This window comes from Emys orbicularis, chromosome 5, assembly GCF_028017835.1.
Source record: "Emys orbicularis isolate rEmyOrb1 chromosome 5, rEmyOrb1.hap1, whole genome shotgun sequence".
In the NCBI taxonomy this organism is placed as follows: domain Eukaryota; kingdom Metazoa; phylum Chordata; order Testudines; family Emydidae; genus Emys; species Emys orbicularis.
The window spans coordinates 106,054,025-106,081,394 of record NC_088687.1 but is presented as its reverse complement, the minus strand read 5'-3'; the positions used below and the strand labels follow the sequence as shown (position 1 = coordinate 106,081,394).

Here is a 27,370-nt window from a genome sequence, read left to right as displayed (position 1 = left end):
TCAGTTGAACATTTACTGGGACACTTACAGTACTACAAAGTTTCATTCTATTCTATATAATAGCTGTTTTGGTCATGATCCTGCCAGCTGTTCCATGCAGGAGATGTCTCCCCAGTGCAGACCCTCACTGAAATCAATGGGACACTGTGTTTACTGGGGTTCCCCTACATGGAACAACTTGCAGGATATAGGTGTAGTTATCAGGGTGAAATACTGGCCCTATTGAAATCAATTGAGTTTTGCCACAGATTTTACTCCAGGAGCTCAGTGGCAATATTATAGTGACAAAACAGGCACCTCGTTTAACTGTCCTTGAGAGTGTTAATTTTCTATAAGTTCATAACGTCCCTCCACCTTCCCCCATGAGGTGTAAAACTTCAATAGGAGCTACCTTGTGGCTGAGGAATTGGGCCCTTGTCATGTATTTACAGAGATACGCTTAAGGCATACAAGTATTCTTTCTATCTTTATCTTCGGTATTTCTAAAGTTTCTATCAATGGTTTTTGTAAGCCATGGTCAATAATTACTGCACTTACAATCATTATTGTTATGATAATACATGCTCTATTTGTGCTGGTATTACAAATGGAAAAATAAAGATTGTATTACTTACAAAACACTGACTCTGACTTTTTCACATTTTTAAAAGAATATTTCTATTACTTTTGTCCTATTCACCATAACAAGGTCAAGACTTTCCACACAAACACTGCCATGACAAAAAACAGCACTAATATAATCGTCAAGAGACCACAAGGGGTATGTAATATTATTTCACTGTGAAAAAGGAATATTGAACTGAAACTATGTTGATTTTTTCTTTTGCATTTGAGTGAAACCAAGACTGTACAAACTCAATTCTTCAAGGCTGAAAAATGTATGTTAAAAAGTTGTTAAATTTGAATAGTAACTTTTATAATTTTCTTGAATTAAATAGTTGCCTGACTTAATTAAAGAACAATGGAATCACATGTTTCGGTCAATTCTAATTCTAGATACTGGCTCAACTACTTTCCAACTTCTGAAGAGCACACTGTATTGATCAGTGCTGGAGGTGCATAGGTAAGTCCATTGGTGGCTTTCACTTAAATCCTGGGACATGAGTGTTTAAGATCAATCTCCTGCCATCACTTAGGGTATATCTACACTGACTCTGGGAGCAAGCCTCCCAGTCCAGGTCCATGGACTTGTGTTAGTGGGCCTCACACTAGTGCACTAAAAATAGTTGTGTAGAAGTTGTGGCTCAGACTCTGAAGCCGGAGGGGTGGGCTTCAGAGCCTGAGCTCCAGCTCTAAAGGTAATGTCTACACAGCTATTTTTAGAATGCTAGTGTGATCCCCATTACCACAAGTCTATGGTCCCATGCTGGGAGCTTGCTCCCAGATGCCATATAGACATCTTTTAGAGTTTCAATATCCCCAAAAGGCTGATATGGCAGCCAGAGATGCTGTAGTGAAAGCTCTGGCCTCTCCCTTTTCAACCAAACAGGCCTACATCAGCAGCAAAAGGCGCAGTGATACAGGAACTGCTATACCTGTTCTATAACACCAATGGTGATTCTCCTGTGGCCAGCTACACTGATTTTAGCAATACTTTCACTCACAGTTTGGTGCAAAGCCACTGTATTTACCATGTATTTTGGAGTGTATTGGTAATTTAAAAGGGAAAGCCATTGAAGTATCTTTTCTCACTTAAAGTACCATGTGACTGAATTCTGATACTGGGGATAAATGTGTAGATCATATTGTATATCTAAGATCTGTTTAGTAAAGTGTAATAAATAGTTAATATATGTGATAAGTATGTTACGGACATAGGTAGTGTCTTTATAATAGATAGAATCGCACAGTAGATGATCTGGTGGTCCTTTCTGGCCTTAAACTATATGACTGTGTATTGTATTTGGTTATAAGCCATGGTTTTCAGGAAGCTACTGAGCTGTTGGACTGTATAACAATCTGTAATAATTGTTCAAACAAAAATTAAAACATGTAAAAGTGTGATCACTATGTATGACTGAGAGGTTTCAGGGATAACCTATTTATTGAACAAACAACCACAACTAACGTAGAATGTAAACATCGTACTGAGACTGATGTAGACTAGCCTGGTCTGTGCAAATGATTCTTGTCTCTGTGTGAGTAAATAGGAAACATGACACCATAAAGGATATATGTCAACTTTAAAGTTTCTCTTTAAGTTTACCCATTGGTAGCACAATTTTGAATCACTCTTAGTTAAAATGCAAGCTGATTCACTTAGGGCCAGTTTCACCATCCTTAATCATGCTGATTAATACCAATATTCCATTGGTAACCTCTTTGAAATGGATGAGGCTATTCCTGGGTTAAAGTATGACTCAATGTGAGCAAAGATGGCAGATGACTGATGGTAGTGGCATGGGAAATCTTCCCCTACACTTGTGTGTTTTAACATAAGCCAACAGTATTATCAATCCCAAGCATTCAAAAATCATAATTCAAGGCTTCAAAAAAATCATGAGATTAGCTTTAAAATCAGAGGACTTGTTTCATAATAATAATTTTGAGGTTCTTTTTCTTTGCCATCTGATCTCTAAACTTTCACATGTATTTGGGTCACATTTTCAAGCTTTTTTTCACAGCCATGAGGACGAGAAGCTTACCTAAAAAAGAAAAAGATGAGTTTCTCATGTAATCCCTTGACTCCAACTCCTAAAGCTTTAAGAAAATCACCAACTATCTCTAGATTTATGATAACATTTTGAGAGTTGGAAACACTGATAATGCTTACACTCTAAACCCAATTTAAGCTTACTTAAAACTTTATTGCTGGCTTTTGCTTTCATCTGATATTGATATAACACCGCAGATGATTACATAAGTTTCTGGGGTGGTGGTGGTGGAGTGAAAGAGTAAAACTGCCAGTATGTGCTTACCAAAGCTTTTAAAAGAACTGCTATGTACTTAAATAATTTAAGATCACTCTCTGGGGGACAGCTGAACTTAATGCAGGTACAGTCCAGTAAGTTTCCTTAGCTCAGTATTATACACCCTCAATCAAGTTCTAGGTAGAATTTGTATTAGCAATTACTTCTTCCTCTAATAAATGCAAATGGTAGCAAAACATTTTAAAGATTCACAACTCAATTTGCTACTTTTTTCTGTTTGTCCTGAAAATTAATAGCATGTATTTGTGCTATACCAAAATGCTGCACATACTTCTTTACTAAGTTGGTACTATATTGTAAATAAAAAAATCAACATGTATTTACTTATTTTAAGAGAGAATATTCTAGCAGAGGTTTCATTCCTTTTTTAACATGGTCAGACATAAAACAGTTTACATTAGTCTTCACTAGAATGCTCTACCAATGTGTATTAGAGGTCTCTTAGGTATTGACTTTTGGGCAACGTTGAAGGACAAGTTGATATTTTTATGCAATTGGGTCACATTGTTTTCACATTTCCCCCCCCCTCAAAAGTTATACCACACATTTTATACCCAAGTTTTAAAGAAAAATCCTCATTGTGTGCCTGTGTGCATGCTGTTAGCGGGTCAGAGTTGCATTTTTGACAAGCATAATTCAGCATCCTTCTCATGATGTTTAGAATCCCAATTAGTTCCAGAAATAACCATGAACCCATATGTCAAATCAAAATAAGCATTGCAAATGTAGTTTTATTCCTGTGACTTTAAATAGTAGGCTCAATTTCTCTATTTACATAGAGAGGGAATGTCAGGAAGTGGTTAGAGAAAAAAGCAATATCAGTTCTTGACTCTGCTACTAACTTGCTTGGAGACATTTGAGGTCTCTTTTTTTTTTCTGTATGAGCCTCAGTATAAATATATTATAATAATTTATAATATCCACAAGGGTATTATAAGGCTTAATTCATAGTTCATAGAACTCTGTAGATGAAAAGTGTTATGCCATAGAGAGACTATTTTGGAGTGGAGTGTGGATCATTGTATGCTTATAGTAAGTTCTACCTAAAGATGTCAGTGTGCAAATCTACATAAATAAAAAAGTAACATTAACCCTTGCATGCAGAAAAATCATACGTGATTTATTCCAAAATAAACAGTTGCAATAATAAGGAATGCCTATGTATCTGCCTTCATTTTCTTCTTTTCCTTTTTTATACTATATCCAAGGTTCTCACATGATTGCTCCATTTCCTTTTTGTCCACTTTTGACTTTATGCCTTCTTTCATATTTTTTTTTTAATGCTTGGAATAGCCCCCATTGAGTGTAGGCCAAGTCCCACAGTTCCTCTTCCGAAATCAGCTGAAAATGCAGCTGTTTAGTGAAACATTTCAAATATAAGACCACATGCCACTTGTGATTGGTCTGTGTTGGTCCCATACATACCTTTAGATTTCAGTTCTTCAGAGCAGGGAGCTCATTGTTTGTACAATTCAAGTAATATAGAAATACTAAGAACACATCACTGGGATCAATGAACTTATGCATGTTGATTAGGAAAGCTGTTGCTTTCTATTACAATTTATACAACAAACTTCAAAATAACTATTTCAGTTTTAGGAGCACTTTGAGGATCTTTAATCATGTTCATTATGATAGTGCCTAGGGGCCAGCTGAGAATGGGGCTACATTTTGCTGGGCACAATATAAACTCAGAGCAGTAAACAGTCCCTACCCTGAAATGCTTACAATCTAAATAGACAAGAGAGATGCATGTAGCCTGATCTATAAGGGGAAATTTAATTTTATCTACCATGCAGTGGTCTGAGAGTTCTGCCTCCAGATCAGCCACAGTGATGAGGTTGTCATTAGAATGAGAACCCCAAGGAACCCACGAGAAACACTCCACTTCATATTCTCTGACAAGCAATGTTATAAACTTTATTAGCAATACAAACAAAATCACAAACACTGTAGAAGAAGACAGGGAGCAGGGATTTAATCAGAAGAAGCTCAGTTGGGCAGGAAGAGTTGATGCCTTATATAAGCCAGGAAGCTGGTAACAAAAGGGGCTTCAGGGAAGAAGTCTGCAGTCACTCCCTGGGAGAAGGCAGGTGTGTCTGGGGCTAGCGGCAAGTAGCCTACGCTACTCCCTGGGAGGGTGGAGTTTGGGGTGGCAAATCCAGAGAAGAGGAAGAGCCAAAGAGGTAGGCAAGGCTCAGGGGAAAAGCAGCAAGCATGGGGTAGGTCAGACCTTTCCTGGGACTCAGGAGTAGAGGGTGGATCTGGGTCCTCTACCAGCCATTGAAGGGGTGGCATGGTTGGAGCAGTAAAGGGAAGAGTGCCATTTTGTATGGAGAGACTTTGATACCCCATCTCCCCGGAAGGAGAAACACTTGTGGTGACCTAGCTGGAGGGCCAAGTCATGAAGAAGGATCCCCATGAGTGGCCGATGGTGAAAGGATGACAGGAGAAATATCGCTGGAGGAGAGTGCAATGCCTGGCCAGAGCTAATCCTCAGGAAAGCCAAGAAGAAGTGCCACTACCAGTGAGATCACCCAGTCGCAGTCTAGTCTACCTGTTATCTGTTGCCCTTTATAATGTCAGCTTTTGGGGCCAAGGATGTTTTTTTCTTACAGTGCCTAATGCAATGGGGTCCAACCTGGTTGTGACTTTTAGGTGCCATTGCAATGTAAATGTTAAATCATAATGTCATAGTGCATTTTGTGTAAGGTTGGTTGTTATGGAAAAAGTAGAACAAGGCCTGGCACACAGTGGCTTAACTATCAAGTTCATTTTCCATTAGAAAAGTGTTTAATAGCTGTTATGAATAGTTTAAAAAGTACAAAAAGAAAACAAACTAAAAAAAAAGCCAAGTATTTAAAAAAAATCATAGAAGAGTCTTTACTAATATCAGGCAGACTAAAAATGTCCTTGACATTTTATGGAAAAAAATATCCCTAAATGTCACTGACATAATACCTGTGACGAAAACAGGTTTAATTATGAAGTGTTAACATGGGTACAAATTCAGTATTATTGTCAAAATTATTGGACAATGGCCAACATTTTCAAATTGGATGTCTTATGTTATATATCTAAATCTATATTTAGGCAGCTAGATAAGACCCTGATCTGATACTGGATCCACTGGTAAGGGAAGGGGGCCTGGGATAAGAGGGGAAGAAAATAGAAGAACACAAAACATAAATAACAAATCAATATATATATTTGTATTTTCCTTTTTAAAAAGAATTAGAAACTATTTTTTTAATTGTGAAAGAGGTACGATTTGTTTCCAGCTCTAGTCATTATGTATGAAAATAGATACTAATATTACTGTCTTATGTAGTTTTGAAACAGATGTTATGCAAGTCTTAATTAAATCACAACGTAATCTCGCTCTCTCTTAATGAAACAATTGACACCACTATTCAAAGAGGGACATTTAACTTGTGATAAAAAAGAAATCCTTTTATTCCAAGGTTAATTTGGGTATTTCTTATGAAATTCCTATCTTTGATTGCATGCCTGTATTCTTTCCCCTTCATCACAAGTTAAATATCCCTCTTTGAATAGTGTAACCACCATTTCAGAGAGAGAGAGAGAGAGAATATTAATGAATAAAGTTTTTTATTAAGATTTGCACCAGGTCTACACTACAAAGTTTTGCCAGCATAGCTTTGTCAATTGGGGATGTAAAAATCAACCCTCACCCCTACCTGGCATAGCTATTCTGGAAAAAACCCGGTGTAGCTGCAGCTATGCTGACATGAGAAGACTTCGGTTGGAATAGCTAATGCCATTTGCGGAGGTGGTGTTACCATAGGCACAGACTCTGTGGGTGTTCCGGGGCTGGAGTACCCACCAGGAGCCCCCCTACCAGAACCTCCCCCCAGGACCTCCTGCCTGTCAGCAGGCCCCACCAATCAACACTTCCCTCTCTCTCCCAGCACCTACAGCCTGCTGGCGATCAGCTGTTTTGCGGAGTCAGGAGGCGCTCGGGAGGAGGGGAGAGGAGCGAGGGTGCAGCACGCTCATCGGAGGGGTTGGAACTGGGCAGGGAAGAGGTGGAGTGCAGGCAGGAAGAGGCGGGGAAGAGGTGGGGCGGGGGTGTATTGAGGGTGGGAAGAAGCAGGGCGGGAGTGGGGCCTAGGCGGAAAGGGTGGAGTGGGGGTGGGGTCTGGGCAGATCTGGGGGGAGTACCCCCCAACAGATTAGATACTCTGTGCCTATGGGTATTACTATGCCAGCAGAACTCCTCCTTCTGTCATTATACACTGTGTATACACTAGGAGGCTCTGCCAGTATTGCAGAGCCTATGTACTGTAGACAACACCTTGCATAACTTCTGTTTCAAAACTGTCATAAGGTAGTAATTCTGCCATCCATTTGTGTTATGGCTTAGGGATGGAGAAGAGGTAGAGACAGCTTTTGTTTTGTCTTGGAGATAAATCATTCTGTTACCGAAATATCAGGTTTACCTAGCTGAGAGCCAATAACAGCCAGACAGGGATAAGGAGGAGTTGCTTTATTTTGCAGAAGAAAGGAGAGCCTTGCACCTTGGTATAAAGACTTTGTCTTACATACATTTTACAGATTTTTTATGCACATTTAGACCAAGGTTTTTGCAGTGTTAACACTTGATTGGTGGTTGTTAGACCCGTGCGTTTGCTATCTGGTTAGTGAAAACCGGCTTGGGACCAGCTCCAACTACCTTAAGGCCTTGAAGGGAAAACAGTTGAAAAGTTTAGGCTACTGTGTTTTTAAGGTGTTTGCTTTTTTTTAATGGCCGCTGGCTGACATAACGACTGCTTTATTAAGGGGGGTTACTAGTAACTTTCACAGTTTTCCCTTCAGGCCTGACAAATTTAAAAGTTGTCAGGCCCGTTACGCAATTTGCGATTAAGCTGGAGGGACAGATACTTGGTTTTTTTATGGACAGCAGAGCTTTTGATTATAGCATTATATAGGCATTTGGCACATTGTATTATTATTTAGATAACACATAGAAAGAAAAGAAAAAAAAATTATTTAACAATTGTTTGAAAGAGCTCTGTAAATTATGACTCAAGGTCTGGAAGGAGGTCCTCAAAACTAAAGGTGTGATTAAGAGATACAGCATGGAAAACAACAGCAGCATTTTTAATGGCTTGTAAATTTTGCTTAATTAAGCCAGAATGATTAACATAGAAACAATATTTTTTTTTGATGCGAGCACAAGCTCTTTTTAATTTAGCATTTATAGCATTTAATATATGTTTATTTTGCAAAGCTATTTTTGCTACTTTATTAATTTTTTGTTTTAATTTTTGGAAAGCGTTTATTAATGCATTAGCTATTTTTTTTTAGTTTTGCAAAAATATTTATTATTGCTTTTTTTAGCTTGGCTACCTTTAATTTAGGAATGAGCGCATGAACAAAGAAGTGAAACCCCGTTTGCCTGACTACTAGGGGATTGTTGGTGCGTTTTGCTTGAGTTTTTATGGGGGGGTGTGTGTGAAAAACTTATGGGCATAGCTGCCCAGGTTGAGGATTTGGCTGGAATTTAATGTGTTGTTTACTTGGACATTTGGTAACACCCGGGCCACACCACACCGACCTTGCCAACCTGGAGGAAGAGCTTTATAGACACTGTGGCCACAGATAAAATACAAGCCAGGGGTTTTTAAATAGAGAGTAAGGGTATTACCCGCAACTTGAAGGCGCCAGGTTACCCATTTATTTCAGCGCCCGGAGTGACTTATTAGGCGGTCCTGGCACCTTTAATGGGAAACATTTAAGTCTCCTAGGGCATGGGTATTGTTTAAAATGGCCCCACAATACGTAATTTCAAATATGTTAGCTGTAAAACTTGCAAGTGATTTTATGGACTCCGGGCATCCAGACATCCTTTTAAGGGATGTGTGGGGCAACAGAATGCCAGAGTAAATATTTATATAATACATATGTGTTTTATTTATGGGGCCTAACGGGAGGAATAAGGGAAACCACTGCTTTTGATAACGAATGCTTGTTGGTTTTACAGTAAAGGCTATGTGCAAGAGACAAGGGGGTTTGGGGGCATTTTTAGGGGTATTTAAAGGGTAAAGGGTTCCATTTCTGACCTCAAACCGAAGGGTTTGATTACAGGCCTTTAGGGGAAGGTAGCCCATTTTTTTTTTATTTTTTTTTAGCATTTTTTAAACAAAGGGGCATGTTATACCCGATGTTAAGAACTTTAAAAAGAGGGACCCCCCTTAGCTGCCCAGTAATAATGCCAAACTTTAGACCTTTTTTTATAGTTGTTATATTGATATTTTTTAATTTATGCTTATTTAGTTGTTTGTACTATTTGTAAGGAGAGTACTTTAGAGAGATTTGCAGGTACAGCCCATAACTTTATTTTTTTTTTTAGAGCAGGTTTTGTGATATAGCCAACAATTAGATAAGTGTCCCAATATGGCTATTTATTGAAGAGGTTTAGTGGCTGGGTGTGGGTTAGCTTGTACAAGGGGCAGACCCAAAAGCAATAGCCACTGCAGCACCATTTGAGAACCCATAGTTATAAAGTTTTAGGATTTTGTTTGCCGGAACAGAAGCTTTAGTTCCTCAAGAGGTTCAGCTTTTTAGGTATCGTCTGCTTCTGGCTTTTCCGGGTTGCGGTGGGAAGAGCTGGCGGTGCTCCCTCGAGGTTTGAAGTTGTTTGCTTTTGGCCCCGTCCTAGGGGCTAGCTTGACTTGGGTGTGGTGTATTTAAGTGTTTTGCTTTTTTATTTGAATAGCAGTGTGAGAGGAAAGAAGGACTTGGAAAGGGCCCGCCCACCGGGGTTGGAGAGGCTTGTGTTTTTATTTTTTTACATAGACCCAGTCTCCTGGAGCGATTTGGTGGGCAGGAACATTAGCGAGTAGGGACTGAAATTGAATTGGTAAGCGTGGCCCCAGCTGTTTTTATTTAGAGAAATACTAAAAAAAAAAAGCATTACACAAGTTTATTACTGAATAACAAGCAGTACCTGCTGGAATGGCAGTTAGGATTGTGTGAGGGTTTGGCACCACATTGTGTTTAGCTTGAATAACCTTATTTACTGCATGTAAGTTCTGGACAAATTGGTATACCGTTTTTTTTTGGTTTTTTTTGAGTTTATATTAGGTTTTTTGATTGGCAGAATGGGAGTATTGAAAGGAGACTTGGTGTGAATTAGCACTCCCAACAGCAGGAATGTGGTGATAAGACTCCGGAGGCCAAGCAGAGCTTCTTGGGGGGTGGGATACTGGCGAATTCGAGGAATTTTAATGCCTGGCTTTAGGGTTATATGCACTGGCTCTGTTTGGAGAGTATTTAAGTTTGCCCTTGAAGTGCTTTACAGGGAGATGTTTACTTTTTGTTTGAGTTGCTCGGGTAGGATTGGGTTTGCAGACAGGATTGGGTTTTTTGAAACTTGGGTTAGAACAACACCCAGCTGGGGAAGTTGGGTTTGAGGCAACCGAAGAATGATTTTGTTATCTGAAAAGAAAATCTGAGCACGTAGTTTACACAACAGATTTTTGCCTAAGAGGTTAACTGGGGAATCCGGGGCTAGCAGAAAGGCATGAGAGGCGGAGACACCAGAGATTTTTACAGGAGCCTCCTGTAATACAGAACAGTTAAATGGCTTTTTGCCTATACCCATTACCGGAATGCTTTTATTTGTAAGGCTTCCTCTCTCCGGCTTGGCAGTAACAGTAGAAAGTGCAGCCCCTGAATTTAAAAGACAAGAATATGCGGTTCCTCCCAATGTTAGGCGAACCTGGGGGTTTGTGAAGGAACAAACATAAGTGGTAAAATCATTTGAATAGGTGACAAGAGGACCCCCCTGGTTGCCGTTATTTTTTATTAGCAACAGCGCTGTTCTTGTTACAGCCATTTGTTGTTGAGGTTGGTTTGGGTGACGGGGTTGTCGTCCGGTAGGTTGGTTCGGACACTCTCTCTTCCAGTGGCCAAGCTGCTTACAGTAGTTACATATGTCATTGGCGTGTCTTGGGGTCCCCCCATAATTTGATTTTGGTTGCCACCTGGGGGGTCCCTGCCGCCCTCCCTGTTTTTCATTTTTAGTGTTTACAAGGGCTGCTAGCATTTTTACCTGTTTGGTTTTTTGAACTTTTTTTTTTGTATGATATACTCGGGTGGCCACGCTTACCAGTTTTTCCAGGGATTTTTTTTTAGCACCTTGAGCTGCTGCAACCGCTTCTTGATGTCCGGGGCTGACTGGGAAATAAAAATAAGACTGACTGTGGACTGTGTCCGTGGCCTTGGGATTTGCATTGTGGCATCCTCAATCTTTGTTGGTAATATTTGTTTTGGTAGACCTGTTGTCCTGGGCTCCGTTGAGGAGGGTACCGGGTTTACCGCAATTGGTAATGCTGCCGCCGGGGGTGGGCGTGGTTTAGAGTAATACATGGGGGGGATATTTTTAAAATAATTAGCTTTGTGAGGGGCAGAAGCTTTCGGGAATAGAGGGGCCTGAATCGGTACCTTTTTTATGCGACGATGAGCTTCATCATCCCACAAAAACCAATAGTTTATTTGCCCCGGCGCTTGGTTTTTTAATGTTAGGCGTAAGGGGGTTAAATGGGTAAGAATATTAAAGGAGCCATACTTGGGCCATGCAGTTCCCAGGGCTGGCCAATCCTGGGTGCAAAGTTGTAAAAAACGCTTTCTTGACATCCCTTTTTGAACACCGGGTAAGGGCCATTTGCTTAACATATAATTTAAAGGACTATTTGTTGAGGGTTTTACCAGAGACCCATCCATTTGCCTGCTGACACTCTAACAAAGAATTACACAGAAAACAGAGGGAATTATGGCCTAATAGGATTTTATTACAGGAATTTTTACTAATACTGACCGCTACAGGGGACGGGACAGAAGGATCCCAATTCGACTTTAGAGCTTCATCGCACGCGATGGCTTTTACTTTGAGGAATTACGAATGAGAGGCTCAGTTTTGTCCACACACCTAACGCCCAATGTATAAGACAGAAATTCATTAACCGGTTAACCATGTTGACGTCACCAGGCATCACCATCACCCTAGGTAACTCAGGAGGGTGGAAAATCACAAGTGTCAATGAAGCCTTCCTGCACTAGGCCTGAACCAAACTCCTTCCATGTTTAAACTCTAATCGACCTCAAAAGCCAGGTGCAAGTGAAATGTGTAAGCAGCCTGATATCAGTGGTAAACCCCCCTTTGCAGTACCAAGCGGTAATAATGAGGCCTGCATACCTCTGGCCGAAGAAAAGATAATAAATCAAAGGAACGGGACAAGATAGTAGTTCAAGAAGTGTTACTAACGAGCTGAACCTATAGCTGCCAACATAAACTAACTGCTTAAATGTAATTGCTATTTGCTTAGTAATTGTTACCAGGGACGGGAGGGGTAGAGAGAGAGGAATGGGGGGGAGAAAGGGAGGGGTAGCGGGGGAAGGGGGGGATGAGGCTTGACTGCAAAAGGTATAAAGGAAGAAAGTTTTTTTTCTGTTGGTGTGCTGGATTTGAGACGTGCCTGTCTCCTAGCACCGCTTTGAGATCTCAAATAAACTTTGTTTGCTTCTCCACCTGGTGTGTTTATTGGCGCGAAGCACACCGGGCCACGAACCTTCGCTGTTGCTTTGCCTCGGGCATTCTGTGCCTGCAACAGTTTTGGCGTCCCTGGGTGGGCTCGAGGCTGAAATTTAGCCTTGCCCGGATCCCTCCTGGTGGCCGACGGATTACGACGACGACCGACGCCCAGAGCGCTCACCGGTGACTTCATCGGGGGGCCTCGGCAGAGACGTGGTTTGGTCGACCCCGGAGGGCACAACGGTGCAACGCGCTTGAGTAGTGGAGAAGCAGCTGTGGCCGCGGGCGACGGTGGGGAACCGGTCCCGTCGATAGGGCGACGGACCGTCGATAGGGCGACGGTGCAGAACCGGTCCTGTGGATAAGGTAGGAACAGTCCAGTGGGGACTTTATCTGTCTTGACCTGGGGACGCCCAGTGTCTACCTGTTTTGACTTGGGGACGCCCAGAGTCTCCCTAATATGGGGCAGGGACAGAGTACGGCAGGCAGGGTAAGGTGTACACCCTTGGAATGCATTCTGGTGAACTGGAAAGTGTTTGGATCGGATCCGTTGATTAAAAGTAAACTGAAAAGGTTCTGTACAGTAGACTGGCCTCAACATCAGCTAGAGGACCAGGAAAGGTGGCCACCGGAGGGATCACTTAATTATAATACGATCCTTCAATTGCTTTTGTTTTGTCAGCGTACGGGTAAATGGAATGAACATATGTATGTACAGTTGTTTATGTTGTTAAGAGATAGGTCAGATCTTTTGCAAAGGTGTAATTTGACTCCGACAGGTTCGGTAGTAACTACTGTTAGTCCCCAGAACCCTCCTCCGGTTGTGATGGCAGAGTCGGTGTCCCCTTCGGCTCCAACACCCCCACCATATAAAGACAGGGTCTCTCAGGTCCCCGAGATTGCCCCCTCGGTGGGATTCTATCCATTACTTACTGAGACTCGAATAGCTCGCCCTGGATCAGAACATCGCCAAGCCACTACAATGCAGGTTTACACTCACGTGCCCTTTAGCCCAGTGGACCTGGCAGCTTTTAAGGCACAGGCAGGGGAATTCTCTACGAACCCAAGCAAGTTTATCTCAGCCTTTGAAGGGTGTCTGGCTAGCTGTAAACCTGACTGGGATGACTGTAATGTCCTTATGCGGACCCTGCTGTCTGAGGTGGAGCGTAATCAGGTTGTGTCTAAAGCAAGGGAGGAGGCACAGAAAAGACATGAACGGAATCCACATCACGTCCCGGTGCCCGCGGAAATGGTCCCCCTAGCAGATCCCGGGTGGAACCCTAATGACCCTGCGGGCCAAACGCGTCTCACTGTATACAAGGAGCTCCTATTACATGGTCTCCGACACTCAGCTGTCAGACATAACAATTGGGCTAAGCCTTATGAGCTAGTACAGGAGCCAAAAGAGAGTCCGGTTGCTTTTCTGCAGCGTATTCGGGATACCATCAGGCAAACTACTAATGCAAACCCTGATGAACCGGAAACTGAGGCAATCATAAAGGGTATCTTTACCAGCCGTGCAGCCCCTGATATTAAAAGGAAACTACAGAAAAAGGAGGATTTGATGGGCATGACCATAGCACAGATTCTGGAAACTGCAAACAGGGCTTACAGCCTTAGGGAGGGAGAAAAGGAAAAGAGGCAAGCGAAAATGATGGTTGCAGCAGTACAGGCCGGTGGCAAGGGAAAATTCCAGGAAGGTGGAAGGGGCCGGGGAATGAGAGGACGTGGACGTGGGCGCCCTGGCTCACAGGAAAAGCGTCTGGGTCGCAATCAGTGTGCCAGATGCCGAAAGGAGGGACATTGGAAAAATGAGTGCCCCGAGAGGGAAGGTACCCCTATGATGGCAGCGGAGGATCAAGAATAGGGGTGTCAGGGGAGACGGACTATCCTGCCCCCGGAACCCCGAGTAAAAATGCGGGTGGGAGATTCAAACATAGACTTTTTAATAGACTCTGGAGCTGCACGAACCGCTGTGAACCAACCCCTGCAGCTGCCTGTGGCAGATTCCCTCACTGTGGTGGGTGCCACAGGGAAAGGAACTAAGTGCCCAGTATATGCCCCAGCGGAATGTGCTTTGGGAAACAGAACTCTATCTCACAAACTGGTTTACCTCCCCGATTGTCCAACGCCTCTATTGGGACGGGACCTGCTTTGTCGCTTAGGTGCCACCCTGCATTTCACCCAAGATGAAATAACCCTCACCTTACCCCCAGAGAATGCCTGGATAATGACTCTTGCAACTGAGCCCTCAGCCATGCAAGCCCCAGAATGGAGTCAGTGGGAAAAGCAGGTTTTTCCTCTAGTATGGGCATCAGGGGTCCCAGGGAAGGCAAACCGTCAGACCCCTGTTCATATTCAGCTTCTCCCAGGAAAAAGCCCAGTGCGAATCAAACAGTATCCGATTAAGAGGGAAGCCAGAGAGGGACTGCAAGAGACTATAGATCGGTTCCTAGAGTGCGGTGTACTACGAGAATGCCAGTCAGCTTGGAACACCCCCATTCTGCCTGTGCGAAAGCCCAATGGCACATACCGGCTGGTTCAGGACCTGAGGGCAGTTAGTGAGCGGGTTAAGACTCTGCACCCCCTTGTTCCAAACCCGTATACACTGTTGGCCTCTATAGGGGGGCAGTACACCCATTTTTCTGTCCTAGATTTGAAGGATGCCTTCTTCACGATCCCGGTCGACACCCAATCTCAGGAGATTTTCTCCTTCGAGTGGGAGGACAACAGAAGGGTTAAAAAGCAGCTTTGCTGGACTGTGCTGGCCCAGGGATTTAAAAATTCCCCCACTTTGTTCGGCCAGGCTTTGGCCAGAGACTTGGAGGAGTGGGACAATGAGGACAAAGTCCTCCTCCTGCAATATGTGGATGACTTGTTGATTGCTGCTGTGGGTCTAATCCCTTGTCTTAACGCCACTGTGAGCCTCCTGAACTTTGTTGGACTCAGAGGATATCGAGTAGCACAGAGTAAGGCTCAGATTGCTCTCCCAGAAGTACGGTATTTAGGATTTTACATCAGGCAGGGGGAACGACAGCTCTCAAACGAAAGAAAGGAGGCTATCTGCCAAGTTCCCATCCCCAGCAACCGTAAATGGCTTAGGGCATTCCTGGGCATGGCAGGCTTTTGCAGAATATGGATTCCAGAGTTTGGACTGTGGGCTAAACCTCTGTATGAATGTGTTAAGGGAGCGGATCAAGACCCCTTTCACTGGTCCCCAGAAGCGGACAGGGCATTTAAGATCTTGAAAAGGAAGCTAATGGAAGCTCCAGCCCTCGGCTTGCCCGATATATCTAAGCCGTTCCAACTGTATGTGCATGAACGGAGAGGGGTGGCCCTGGGAGTGCTTACCCAGCTATTAGGCACCTGGAAGCGTCCTGTGGCATACTTTTCTAAACAACTGGATCAAGTTTCAAAGGGATGGCCAGCCTGTTTGAGGGCGGTCGCAGCAACTGCCCTAGTGCTTGGGGAAGCCGAGAAATTGACACTGGGGGGAATTGTGCAAGTGTATACTCCCCATATGGTTCAAGCCCTGCTGGACACTAAGGGTGGTCTCTGGCTTACACAGGCTCGGGTTGCTCGGTATCAAGCAAAACTGTTAGAAAATCCTGAAGTTACCCTACAAACCTGTCCCTCCCTCAACCCAGTGACCCTGTTACCGGAGACAGAGGAGCAGGAACATGACTGTCTGGAAATCATAGATGTCCAATACTCCAGCCGCCCAGACTTAAAAGATCAGCCCCTCCCTAATGCTGATGATGAGTGGTACACTGACGGCAGCAGTACAGTTGTAGACGGACAGAGGAGGGCAGGCTATGCTATCGTATCTCTCCATGAGACTGTGGAAGCAGAGGGTTTGCCTGCTGGGACATCAGCTCAGCTGGCTGAATTGGTAGCCTTAACCCGTGCACTTGAACTGTCAAAAGGAAAAAGAGTGAACATTGTTACTGATTCCAGATATGCCTTTGGAGTACTACACGCCCATGCCGGTCTGTGGAAGGAAAGAGGAATGTTAACAGCCCAAGGGTCTCCGGTTAAACATGGGCCTCAAATTCTCCGGCTTTTGGAAGCGGTACAGCTCCCCTCAGAAGTAGCAGTGGTACACTGCAAGGCTCATCAAAGAGAAGATCAAGATGTGGCTAAGGGTAATGCCAGGGCGGACAGAGAGGCCAAGCGAGCTGCTGCCCTGGAACCACAGGAAGCTGAAGACGCCCATATGCATGCCCTCATCCCATCAGTGGGGGAGCTCCCGACCCCTCAGTACTCTCACGAAGAGAGGGACCTAGCCAACACACTTAGGCTCCGGGAAAAGGAGGGATGGCTCCACTCCACGGAAGGAAAAATCCTCCTACCAAGGAATCTAATACGGCCAGTACTACAGAAACTACATCAGTCAACCCACGCGGGAAGAGAGGCTCTTTCCCAGCTTATGAATAAATACTTTCTAACCTCTGGACTTAGGCCTCTGGCCTCCCAGGTACAGGCTGAATGTCTAGTCTGCCAAAAGAACAACCCTCGACCAGGAGTGTCAGTGCCACCAGCCACTCTGGAACCTACCCCAGGCCCAGGACTAGTTTGGCAAATAGATTTTACTGAGTTCCCCCGGACCCAAGGATTCAGATACCTTCTCGTCTTAGTGGATCGATTCAGCGGATGGCCTGAAGCCTTCCCATGTCGTAACAACACTGCCAAAACGGTGGCTCTTAAATTTGTCAAGGAGATCATTCCCCGCTTCGGACTCCCCCAGTGGATGGAATCTGATAATGGAACACACTTCACATCCCAAGTTGTTCAGAAGATATCGGATGCCCTGCAAATCCCCTGGAAGCTCCACACTCCATGGCGACCGCAGGCCAGTGGGGTAGTGGAACGCACAAATCAGACACTTAAGCGGCACCTCTCAAAGGTCTGCCAAGAGGCTTCCCTTAAGTGGCCTGATGCTCTACCCCTTGTTTTGCTCCGCATTCGCGCTCTCCCAAAGGGCAGGTTAGGGCTCAGTCCCTTCGAGATTATGTTTGGAAGGGCATGGCCTATGAACGGTACACCGGTTCTGGCAGGGGAGTGGGAGGTAGGCTGTGGTTTCTTATCTCAGTACATGTGCTCTCTGTCTGCTGTTCTCTGTTCTCTCCACAGGTACACCAAAGATTTGCAGCCTCTCCCGCTGGATGCCCCGATCCACTCCTTGCAGCCAGGTGACTCCGTACTCGTTCGGACCTGGAAGGACGAGCCTCTCCAAGAGAAGTGGAAGGGACCCCACACCGTCCTGCTGGTCTCCCATACAGCAGCAAAGGTCGAAGGACACAAGAACTGGATTCATCACTCTCGCCTGAAAGCAGTGCCTGCTCCTGAACGGTGGACCGTCCAGCCTGCAAAGAAGACTGCCAGCGACGACCTGGGACTTAAGCTGTTATTCAAAAGACAATAAGGCCTGCAGGGAATGCCCTGTGATCTCTTTGGACAGTCACAGCGCACTCCCCGCGAGAACTCTGAGCGTTGGTTGTGTTTGTTTTCACAGGGCCGGCCTAACCTGGTGGCCTGGTCCCTTTTGCTTTTAATCTGCCTACTATTGGTAATTGTTATTTTGTGGGTATTTGGGGAATTGTAATTGTCAGGCCCTAGGGTCACCTGCCCAGCATGAGTTCAGGTCCAGGGTCTGCCACAGTGGTACTCTTTGCCATAGGGACTCTCCTCTCGTTACCTCCCGTTTCCCCCCGACCACATGCGGGATGGAAAGAAATCCCTACTAACTTGGAAACAAACACATATGAGTCCTTGAAGGTTTGCTTTGCCCAAGAGTTCAACCTCTCTAACTGCTGGGTATGCTCCCAAGTCCCGCACCACGCAGCAGGGTTACCCTGGAGGGCCGTTCCCCAAAATTGGTCAAATATCTGTTGGGAATGGTTCAGTAGGGAAAAAATACCTCGGGTACCCCCTTGTCACAAAACTGTACCATTGAATCCCAGTATGCATTAAGGGACGACCCTTGGGAGCCGCGGGCCAACTCAACGCAGATCCCTTCCCCTATTAGGCTGCGGTCAGTGGCCCCCGGGTTGGTGTGCTATCGACAGTTTAAGTCCAGCAATCACACCTGGTCCGCTGGGAATAGCACCTGTCAGTATTATGTATCCCCTGACAGTGATGCTTCTGTCCCTGTCTATGTTAATGGCAAATCCGACTCTACCGCCCGGCTAGCAACATTTAATGACAAAGAAACAAATAGATGGCGCCGCGGTTATAATGGCTTGGTAGGAAATGGCCACTCCTTTTATATTTGCGGAATTTTTGCCTATAAGTGGCTACCGCATCGGTGGTATGGAAGCTGCTATGTAGGCTATCTTGCCCCTCCCCTTCGTGTTCTCCCTAAGTTGCCCCCTGGCCGCCCCAGGCAGCGTAGATCTTTGTATGCCACCCCAGCGCCCATCACAGAAGGAGACAGGTTGGGTATGATCCTCCTCCCATCCTATGGGGTAGGACGGCTAACCCAATTTTATCGCAGGCTCTCTGTGTTTCTCACCAAGTTCGCCAATGAAACCTTGGCCATAGAAAAAAGCCTTAACTCAGAGCTTTACCAGCTCCGGTTGCTGTCCCTGCAAAATAGACAGGCCTTAGATTATGTTTTAGCCTCCCAGGGCGGGGTGTGTGCCCTTATTGGAAGTGAATGTTGTACTTATGTTCCGGAAAACTCACAGGACATTAACAAGCACGTCCTGTCAGCCGAACAGGCTTTTGAGCAGTGGAAGGCCCAGGAAAGGGAACCCACAGGTTTCGATTCCCTTTGGAGTTGGCTGCCCAACCTAGGAGGATTGGGAAATAGCCTTGTGCGTCTCTTCCTCACAGGTGTGGTACTGTGCTTGGTCACCCTCCTCCTGATTGCCTGTTTTAAGATGCTCCTCCGTAAGCTTTGTGCCACCTGTTCCCCAGAAGTCCCAGCATACCCTCTCATTGAGAACCCCAGCTTCATAGCACTCAATCATATCTTGTCCACAGAATATGAGAAAACTCAGCCAAAAGCTTGTTGAGTATTCTCAAAGGAGGGAGTTGTTGACGTCACCAGGCATCACCATCACCCTAGGTAACTCAGGAGGGTGGAAAATCACAAGTGTCAATGAAGCCTTCCTGCACTAGGCCTGAACCAAACTCCTTCCATGTTTAAACTCTAATCGACCTCAAAAGCCAGGTGCAAGTGAAATGTGTAAGCAGCCTGATATCAGTGGTAAACCCCCCTTTGCAGTACCAAGCGGTAATAATGAGGCCTGCATACCTCTGGCCGAAGAAAAGATAATAAATCAAAGGAACGGGACAAGATAGTAGTTCAAGAAGTGTTACTAACGAGCTGAACCTATAGCTGCCAACATAAACTAACTGCTTAAATGTAATTGCTATTTGCTTAGTAATTGTTACCAGGGACGGGAGGGGTAGAGAGAGAGGAATGGGGGGGAGAAAGGGAGGGGTAGCGGGGGAAGGGGGGGATGAGGCTTGACTGCAAAAGGTATAAAGGAAGAAAGTTTTTTTTCTGTTGGTGTGCTGGATTTGAGACGTGCCTGTCTCCTAGCACCGCTTTGAGATCTCAAATAAACTTTGTTTGCTTCTCCACCTGGTGTGTTTATTGGCGCGAAGCACACCGGGCCACGAACCTTCGCTGTTGCTTTGCCTCGGGCAATCTGTGCCTGCAACAACCAGACCAGAACCAGAACGAGACTCACCTTATCGGAGCACGAACCCCAGGGGCTGCGGTGAAGCAGTGAAAAGGGGCGAAACACCCCGTTGGTGCCGTTTTCAGTTCGCCGCAGCCGTCCGGAGTCCAATGTCCGAGCTAGGAGAGTCCCGGCGGAGTCGCCAGTAACTGTTACCGAAATATCGGGTCCACCTAGCTGAGAGCCAATAACAGCCAGACAGGGATAAGGAGGAGTTGCTTTATTCTGCAGAAGAAAGGAGAGCCTTGCACCTTGGTACAAAGACTCTGTCTTACACACATTTTACAGATTTTTTATACACATTTAGACCAAGGTCCTTGCAGTGTTAACACTTGATTGGTGGTTGTTAGACCCGTGCTTTTGCTATCTGGTCAGTGAAAACCGGCTTGGGACCAGCTCCAACTACCTTAAGGCCTTGAAGGGAAAACAGTTGAAAAGTTCAGGCTACTGTGTTCTTAAGGTGTCTGCTTTCCCCTAATGGCCGCTGGCTGACATAACGACTGCTCTATTAAGGGGGGTCACTAGTAACTTTCACAATTCTGTCCAACAAATGTTGACTAAGTCCTCAGCTACTTACCCATGTTGCCTTGAAAGCTTCCTGTATGTCATGTTGCTCAGATATCATGGCAGTATGCACGGTAGTGAAACCCAGATAGAAAGATTTACCAAATGTAACATTTTCATAGAACAGAAATTATTTTGTGATCAGTGACTCAAAACCACTTCTGCTTTATAGATATTTTATTGTTGATTGTTTCAAATTTTGCATATTATAGCAAAAGTGGAAAGGACTGGCCTTGAGCCAGTCAGCCCACACCTTTCCTCACCCTGCTATCCCAAGGTGTGGGATTTAAGAGGAGGAAAACCCAACAGCAGGGTCCTGGCTGGAGAGGAAAGCAGATGCATTGACTGAGGAGGACAGTCAGCTGTTGAATGCTATGTGGGGAAGGAGAATGGAAAGAAGCTGGTCTTGAGCTAGGAACTAGCTGATGTCTGTGGCCTGCTAAAGGCCCTTGATAGGAGGGTAGACCTGACCTGGATTGTTGGCATGATTGTAGCTCAGGAGCTTATGGTGAGGTAGGCCATTGCTGCTGGAAGCTTGTCTGTGAGGAAGTGGGGGTGAAGAATCTTTTGTGTTAATATTGTTTTGGACTTGGACTAAGGGACCCTGTTACCTGGAAGGGGTGGAATTCTTTAAAGGGGTTTGGCTGAAGGTCCAAGACATTTCTATAGTGGGAGTAGGTTGACAAATATTGTGGGGAAAATGAGGCAGAATACTTCAATGCTGGATCTTGCTGTGAGGGGGTGTGCTGAGATAGTATAGTCACAGAATTGATTCTGGGATAAAGCAATCTACTTTTTGGACAATGGTGTTCTATCATTAGTAGGCAGAGAGAAAAGTGGTCCTTGAGTTTTATTACTGTTGGTGGAAGAGTAGTAGTCATTTATGATTAACTAAAGAATAGTACAATACAAAGTTACAATTTAATATCAGAGGACATGACAGTTACTTATGCAAATTAAAGAGAAAAGACAACCTTTCAACCCAGTTGTTATAGTGCTTGCTACTATTATATCAAAGCAAATGAAACAATAATAAATATTGAACAAAGAAAGTTAATCTGCCTCTAAAGCTTATTAATGCACATAAACAATATAGCTCGGACCCACTGTTCCATTTGTCAACTCTTGCTTCTATCAAAGGTTCTTTGTTCCAGATCTTAATATGTAGCAACATGAAGTAACTTGTTTATTCTTTATTAATTATTTTGTGTCCCAGTAATATTTTCCAAATCCAATCTCATGTCTCAATTTGTCAGATGTATTTTCGCAACTCTCCTTTATGCTGTATTAATCTAAAGTGAGTTAATGGAGAGACTTTGATAAAGTTCCTCAGTACACAGAAGTTTCTTCCATTGACAAAAGTAACAATAAAGCAATCATTTGCAGCTAAAGAGATTTAAAAATTGTTTGGGATGGTGATGCGAGATGTAGGTGGCCTTTTACTCCTAGAGATATGTTCAAGTTGTCCTTGGGTCTCAAAATTCAGAGCTAGATGGTGATTATATAATTTGCCCTGAGCAAGGCTCAGTGCATTGTTCAGCTGTCCCTGAAACAGCCTGTAAAGGAAACTGTGATTCAGATTCCCTCACTGCTCTATGCCCAGAACAGCTCTGCCCCCTCTTGCCTACATGTGGGTCTAGAGCAGCTCTGTTCTTACGCTCCTGCACTCTTACCTGTATTGCATGGTATACCATGGTCTGGCCCTGAGTTTGCTGATCTCATCCTTCTTCCTAGGCGTCTCCATTCTTTACATGTACAGGTTGGGGCTGAATTGAATTGACAATGCACTATGAGGAAATTTCATTGAAGTCTACCAGTTTGATCTGCTCCTGAATATCATGTTCAGTACTTTACAGAGACATGTACAAATTTTCAGGCCCTCATAGTTTACATAAAGCATCAACATTGACAATAGAGCTTCCTGAGTGAATGATCTTGTGTATGAAAAAAATATCCAAATTATAGGCTTTGGGATTTTTTTAAATTTCTGCTTGTGTTTGTAACAGAAACATGGCAACATGGAATGCCCTAATTCAGGGGTCGGCAACCTTTCAGAAGCGGTGTGCTGAGTCTTCATTTATTCACTCTAATTTAAGGTTTCGCATGCCGGTAATACATTTTAACATTTTTAGAAGGTCTCTTTCTATATGTCTATAATATATAACTAAACTATGGTTGTATGTAAAGTAAATAAGGTTTTTAAAATGTTTAAGAAGCTTCATAAAATGCAGAGCCCCCCGGACCAGTGGCCAGGACCCGGGCAGTGTGAGTGCCACTGAAAATCAGCTCACCTGCCGCCTTTGGCACGCGTGCCATAGGTTGCCTACCCTTGCCCTAATTCAACCAAATCATTGGAGCATGAGTATTTATACTTGTTCCTTAGTACTTTTGATTGCTAATCCCTCTGGATCCAGGGGGCGTACAGGCCTGTCTACAACAACCCACTAAGGTTCTTGCTAGTGGAAGAACAAAATCATGTGCTACATTCTCAAAAAATCTGATTGCCAGGAAGAGCCATAGAGAATCGTTTAGAAAGGTATATTTGGGAGGAAGTTTCTGTATACTAGAGGAGAGTACATTTATCAAGGCAGTAAGGAAGACACAAGCTAGATGACTTAAAAATTATACTGAGGGGGCTATTTATTGGGGGATTATCCAAGTAGTGAAGGGTCAGGGCAACGGGATGAACCAGGGTTTAAATTCTGGCTCCACTGAAATTAATGGCAAAACTCCAATTGATTTCAGTGAGACCAGGATTTCACTCTAGGACTCTTCTGACAATAAGCATGAAGAAACTTGGCATTCCTGTCATTACTCTCTGCACCTGCATCACCTGACACTTGCATTAAAATTCATATATGAAAGAAACAAACACTGTTTAGAGAAGATTGAGTCCAGAATGCAAACAACTCCTCCTCTTTCCTCAAAGATTTCAGATTCTACTTTGGGCCTATCTCTATAAGTACCCAAATTTAGATACCATGGAAAACTCCTCTCTGTTAGTGCACATGAACAGGAAGTGTCAGGAGAATGATACTACTTATCTAGATACTTCTTTAGCCTTCATCACAATAATATCTGAGCATATGAATGTGCCTTCACAGCAGCCCTGCAAGGAAAGGAAGTATCATTATCCCCATTTTACAAACAGGGAATTAAGGCAGAGAGAGATCAAGGCCCAGATCCATAAAGGTACTTATGTATCTAAGTCCCAGACTCTGGCATCGACACAGAATTCTATGGTGGCCAACCAGGAATTTTGTGATTGCAGTGATGCCTGAGTTCAATTGGTGACTAAATTTTTGCTGTAGAAGTTCCCTAAGTGTCTAAGTTTCTGCTTATGCATTCTAGGCATCCAGATGCCTATATGACACCTAACCCCCAGAGTGATCCACAAGCAAGAGAAGGTAGATAGAGGATTGTCTATCATTGCCAGAGGGCCCGATCTGGTCGACATCTCAGTGGCTGCCTATTGGATCAGGTCCCAATCAAAATCTAGGTGCTGGAGGACGAGGTGCTGTCTCTCTTATAAGTTTTAGCCCAGTGGTCTGAGCACTCATATGGGATGATACCCAGGTTTAATTTCCCAATCTACCTTATAGGGAGAGAAGGTTTGAACAGGGGGTCTACCACCTCATTGGCGACTACTGTAAGCACTGAACTGTGGGATACTTTCTGTCTCCCTGTTGAAGCTGTTCCACTGTGTATAAATAATCAAAAAATCATGGGCACAGTGGAACTGGACATAGGGCCTCCTACATGGGTACCCAAACCATCAGGCTCTATATTCATTCTCTTTCTCTCTCTCTGGCCAATGATTCTTTAAGTATTACAACTTCAACAGGAGAGACTAAAGGAGCCCCCCCAACATTCAAATATTCCTTAGCTCAATGATTAGAGCCCCTCTCCTATGAGGTAGTAAACCCTTATTCAAATCCTGTATCCTCATTAGGCACAAGCAGGAATTGAATCAAGATATCCCCATGGATGGCATGTGAACTGCAGGCTGGGGGAGGCTAGCCCCCAGACCCGGAGCTCCGGGGCCACCTCACAGGGGGACTGGAGCCACACTGCTGCATGCACTGCAGGCGGGAAGCAGGAGTGGGGGTCCGGGGGCGGACCATTGGGAGGGCCATGCCAGGCTGTTTGGGGAGGAACAGTATTCCCCAGCCTATGGTACCTGCCGCCCATGGATATCCCACATCCCAGGTGAGTGCACTAACCACTGGGGTAAAAGATACAAGGTGAGCAGCAGTACTATCACCTCCTCTGGTCATTTTGTTTTGTATTCTTACAATAAATGAATTAAGTGCCTAGGCCACCTGACTACAGGAGTGGGGTCCCCATTATGGATCCCTAACAGAGAAAGATGCTTCCCTGCAGACTGGTCTTAGGCACCTATTTCTGTGAGAGGGGTGAGGCTTAGTATACATCACTTTTGTCGGCATCTCCTGTTGGCCACCTTAGGTGAGTAGCCTTCTAGTGTGCTGGCTTTTGTGGATCATATTCTCATTGCCTATCTCTCCCCATTAATTGTAGAGGTAGCTGTTGTGATAATTAAACCTACAAATTTACCTTAATTGTGAGCTTAATTGTGAAAGATAATAAAATATCACAATAATCTATAACAACGAATGTTGATGGGAAAAGGTATGAAAGAGAGACAAACAAAAAGGCTGACTGATATAACTCAAAGACTGTGTTAAGATTGTATTGGGTAAAAATGAATATTGTGAGACCAACATTTAATGAACCAAAATTGGTGTGTGAGAAACTAGGTCTAACTAGTGGACAAAATAATGAGGGGATGGGCTGTTCCGCCCATCACTCCCTTTTGGGGTCCTTCAAGAAATAAAGTTTGAGGCAAAAAATTGGCTGTGAGAGTGACAGTGAGCTTCACCACCATGGCACAACCCCTCCATATGCTGGGACCCCAGACCTTCTTCTTGCTCCTGAGTGATGTCCAGATCAGACTGGGCCAGAGAGAAGAACCCAATCACATTGCCACCTCTACAGACTCCAACTGAATCCCAAACATACCCTGGGATGTGAGACCGTCTCCCTCCTTTCATACCCCCCAATTTGTCTTTTTCCTTCCTCATCGTATTTTTTCTCTTTCCTATCCCTCTCCTTTCCTTCTGTCTAATAAAAGTCTGGCTTAGCCAGCCAAGACTACATATTTTCAACACTGCTGTAAGCCAGAGAGGCAGCTAAAAGCAATGCCCTCAGCAGCCTGATGCTGGTACAAGTTTGTCAGGTCTCGGAGTGATAAGACCTTGTGCTGTTCCTGTGGTATTTTTCCAGCAGTGAGGATGAAAGTAAAAGGAACACCAAAGAAAGAACCTGCATTTTCTATCTTTGTTGTTCTGTTGTTTCCCCTTTTCTGTATGTTTGTCTTGATTTGCCTTCTAGGAAATAGAATCGGACCTTAGCAATAGCAACAACAACAGCTCTAACCCATCTCAATTCTTCTCCTCTTCCTAAAAGGACATTACTTACTATCTTTTATACCATCTAAGAAACTGTCAAACACAGGGATTTTTCCTTCTAAAAACTCTCATCAGCTAACAGAAAGGGGAACAACGGATGTTAAAATGAAAACTTGATTTAGTATTTTACATTTCAAATGTTTGAACTGTTTTTCACTCCCTTTCAGTATCATTAATAAAATGACATGATTTAATGGTGTTTTTGACATGGTACTAAGCAGGCTGAAGTCTGTGTGCCAGACCCTGAACCTTGCTTAAAACTGTTTAATGTTGAACAGTGGCTGTTATGGTAACCTCTTTGGCCCATATATTCCATCTAAATTAATACAACAGAACTAGGCACATAACAGTGTTTTATATAAAAATGTATAGTGCTGTGTGCTCTCTGAACATCTTATTTCCTGTTTTCCTCAGCTCACCTTGCATTCTGCATGCCCAAATATTTAGTGATTTTTGATTTGCATACATTTTATAGAATTTTGAATCCAGATATTTGTTTAAGTGAGAGATGGTTATATATTTGTCATTAAATATGTGCCAAGCAAGCTGCTTCTGTTGCCCACCAAATCTATTTAGTAAAATTCCAAGGAAGGAACTCAAGTAATGCTGATACACACACATTTAAACACATTATTCATTGTATCTTGATAGGTAAGTTTAATTGGAGTTTTTACCATGTTGAGTCTTCAGTGAGGAACTTAAAATGCTACCGTGAATCCTAAAAATTAAAATGCACTAAAAGATAGCCAGCAAAACCTATATATAATAATCTAATGATCTATAGATTCATAGAGTTTAAGGCCAGAAGGTATGATTATGATAATCTACTCTGACCTCATGTATAATACAGGACAAAGAAATATAAGGTAGGTAGGTTTTCCAACCCTCCAGGATTGTCCTGGAGTCTCCAGGATTTAAAGATTAATCTTTAATTAACGATTATGCCATGTGATGAAACCTCCAGGAATACATCCAACCAAAATTGGCAATCTTAAACGTGGGCCAATGAATCAATGTTTGTTCTAGGGTTTATGGGGAATATAGGGACTTACTACTTATCTCTCCCCCCACTGCCCCCAGGGATATGTTTTATGTATTAGAAAGGAAGAAGTACTAGAAAGAAAAAAACTCTGA

At 43.8% G+C, this 27,370-nt stretch overlaps 1 protein-coding gene across 1 annotated transcript; it reads left to right on the top strand.

Moving 5' to 3' along the window:
• Positions 1 to 14,572: 14,572 nt before the first annotated feature.
• Positions 14,573 to 26,231, top strand: LOC135879682 (uncharacterized; the record flags this gene model as incomplete). Its single annotated transcript, XM_065405732.1, has 2 exons — positions 14,573 to 16,966; positions 26,160 to 26,231. Coding segments are annotated over 2 exons (2,466 nt in total), but the record flags the coding sequence as incomplete, so codon positions are not given.
• Between the last annotated feature and the right edge of the window lie 1,139 nt (positions 26,232 to 27,370).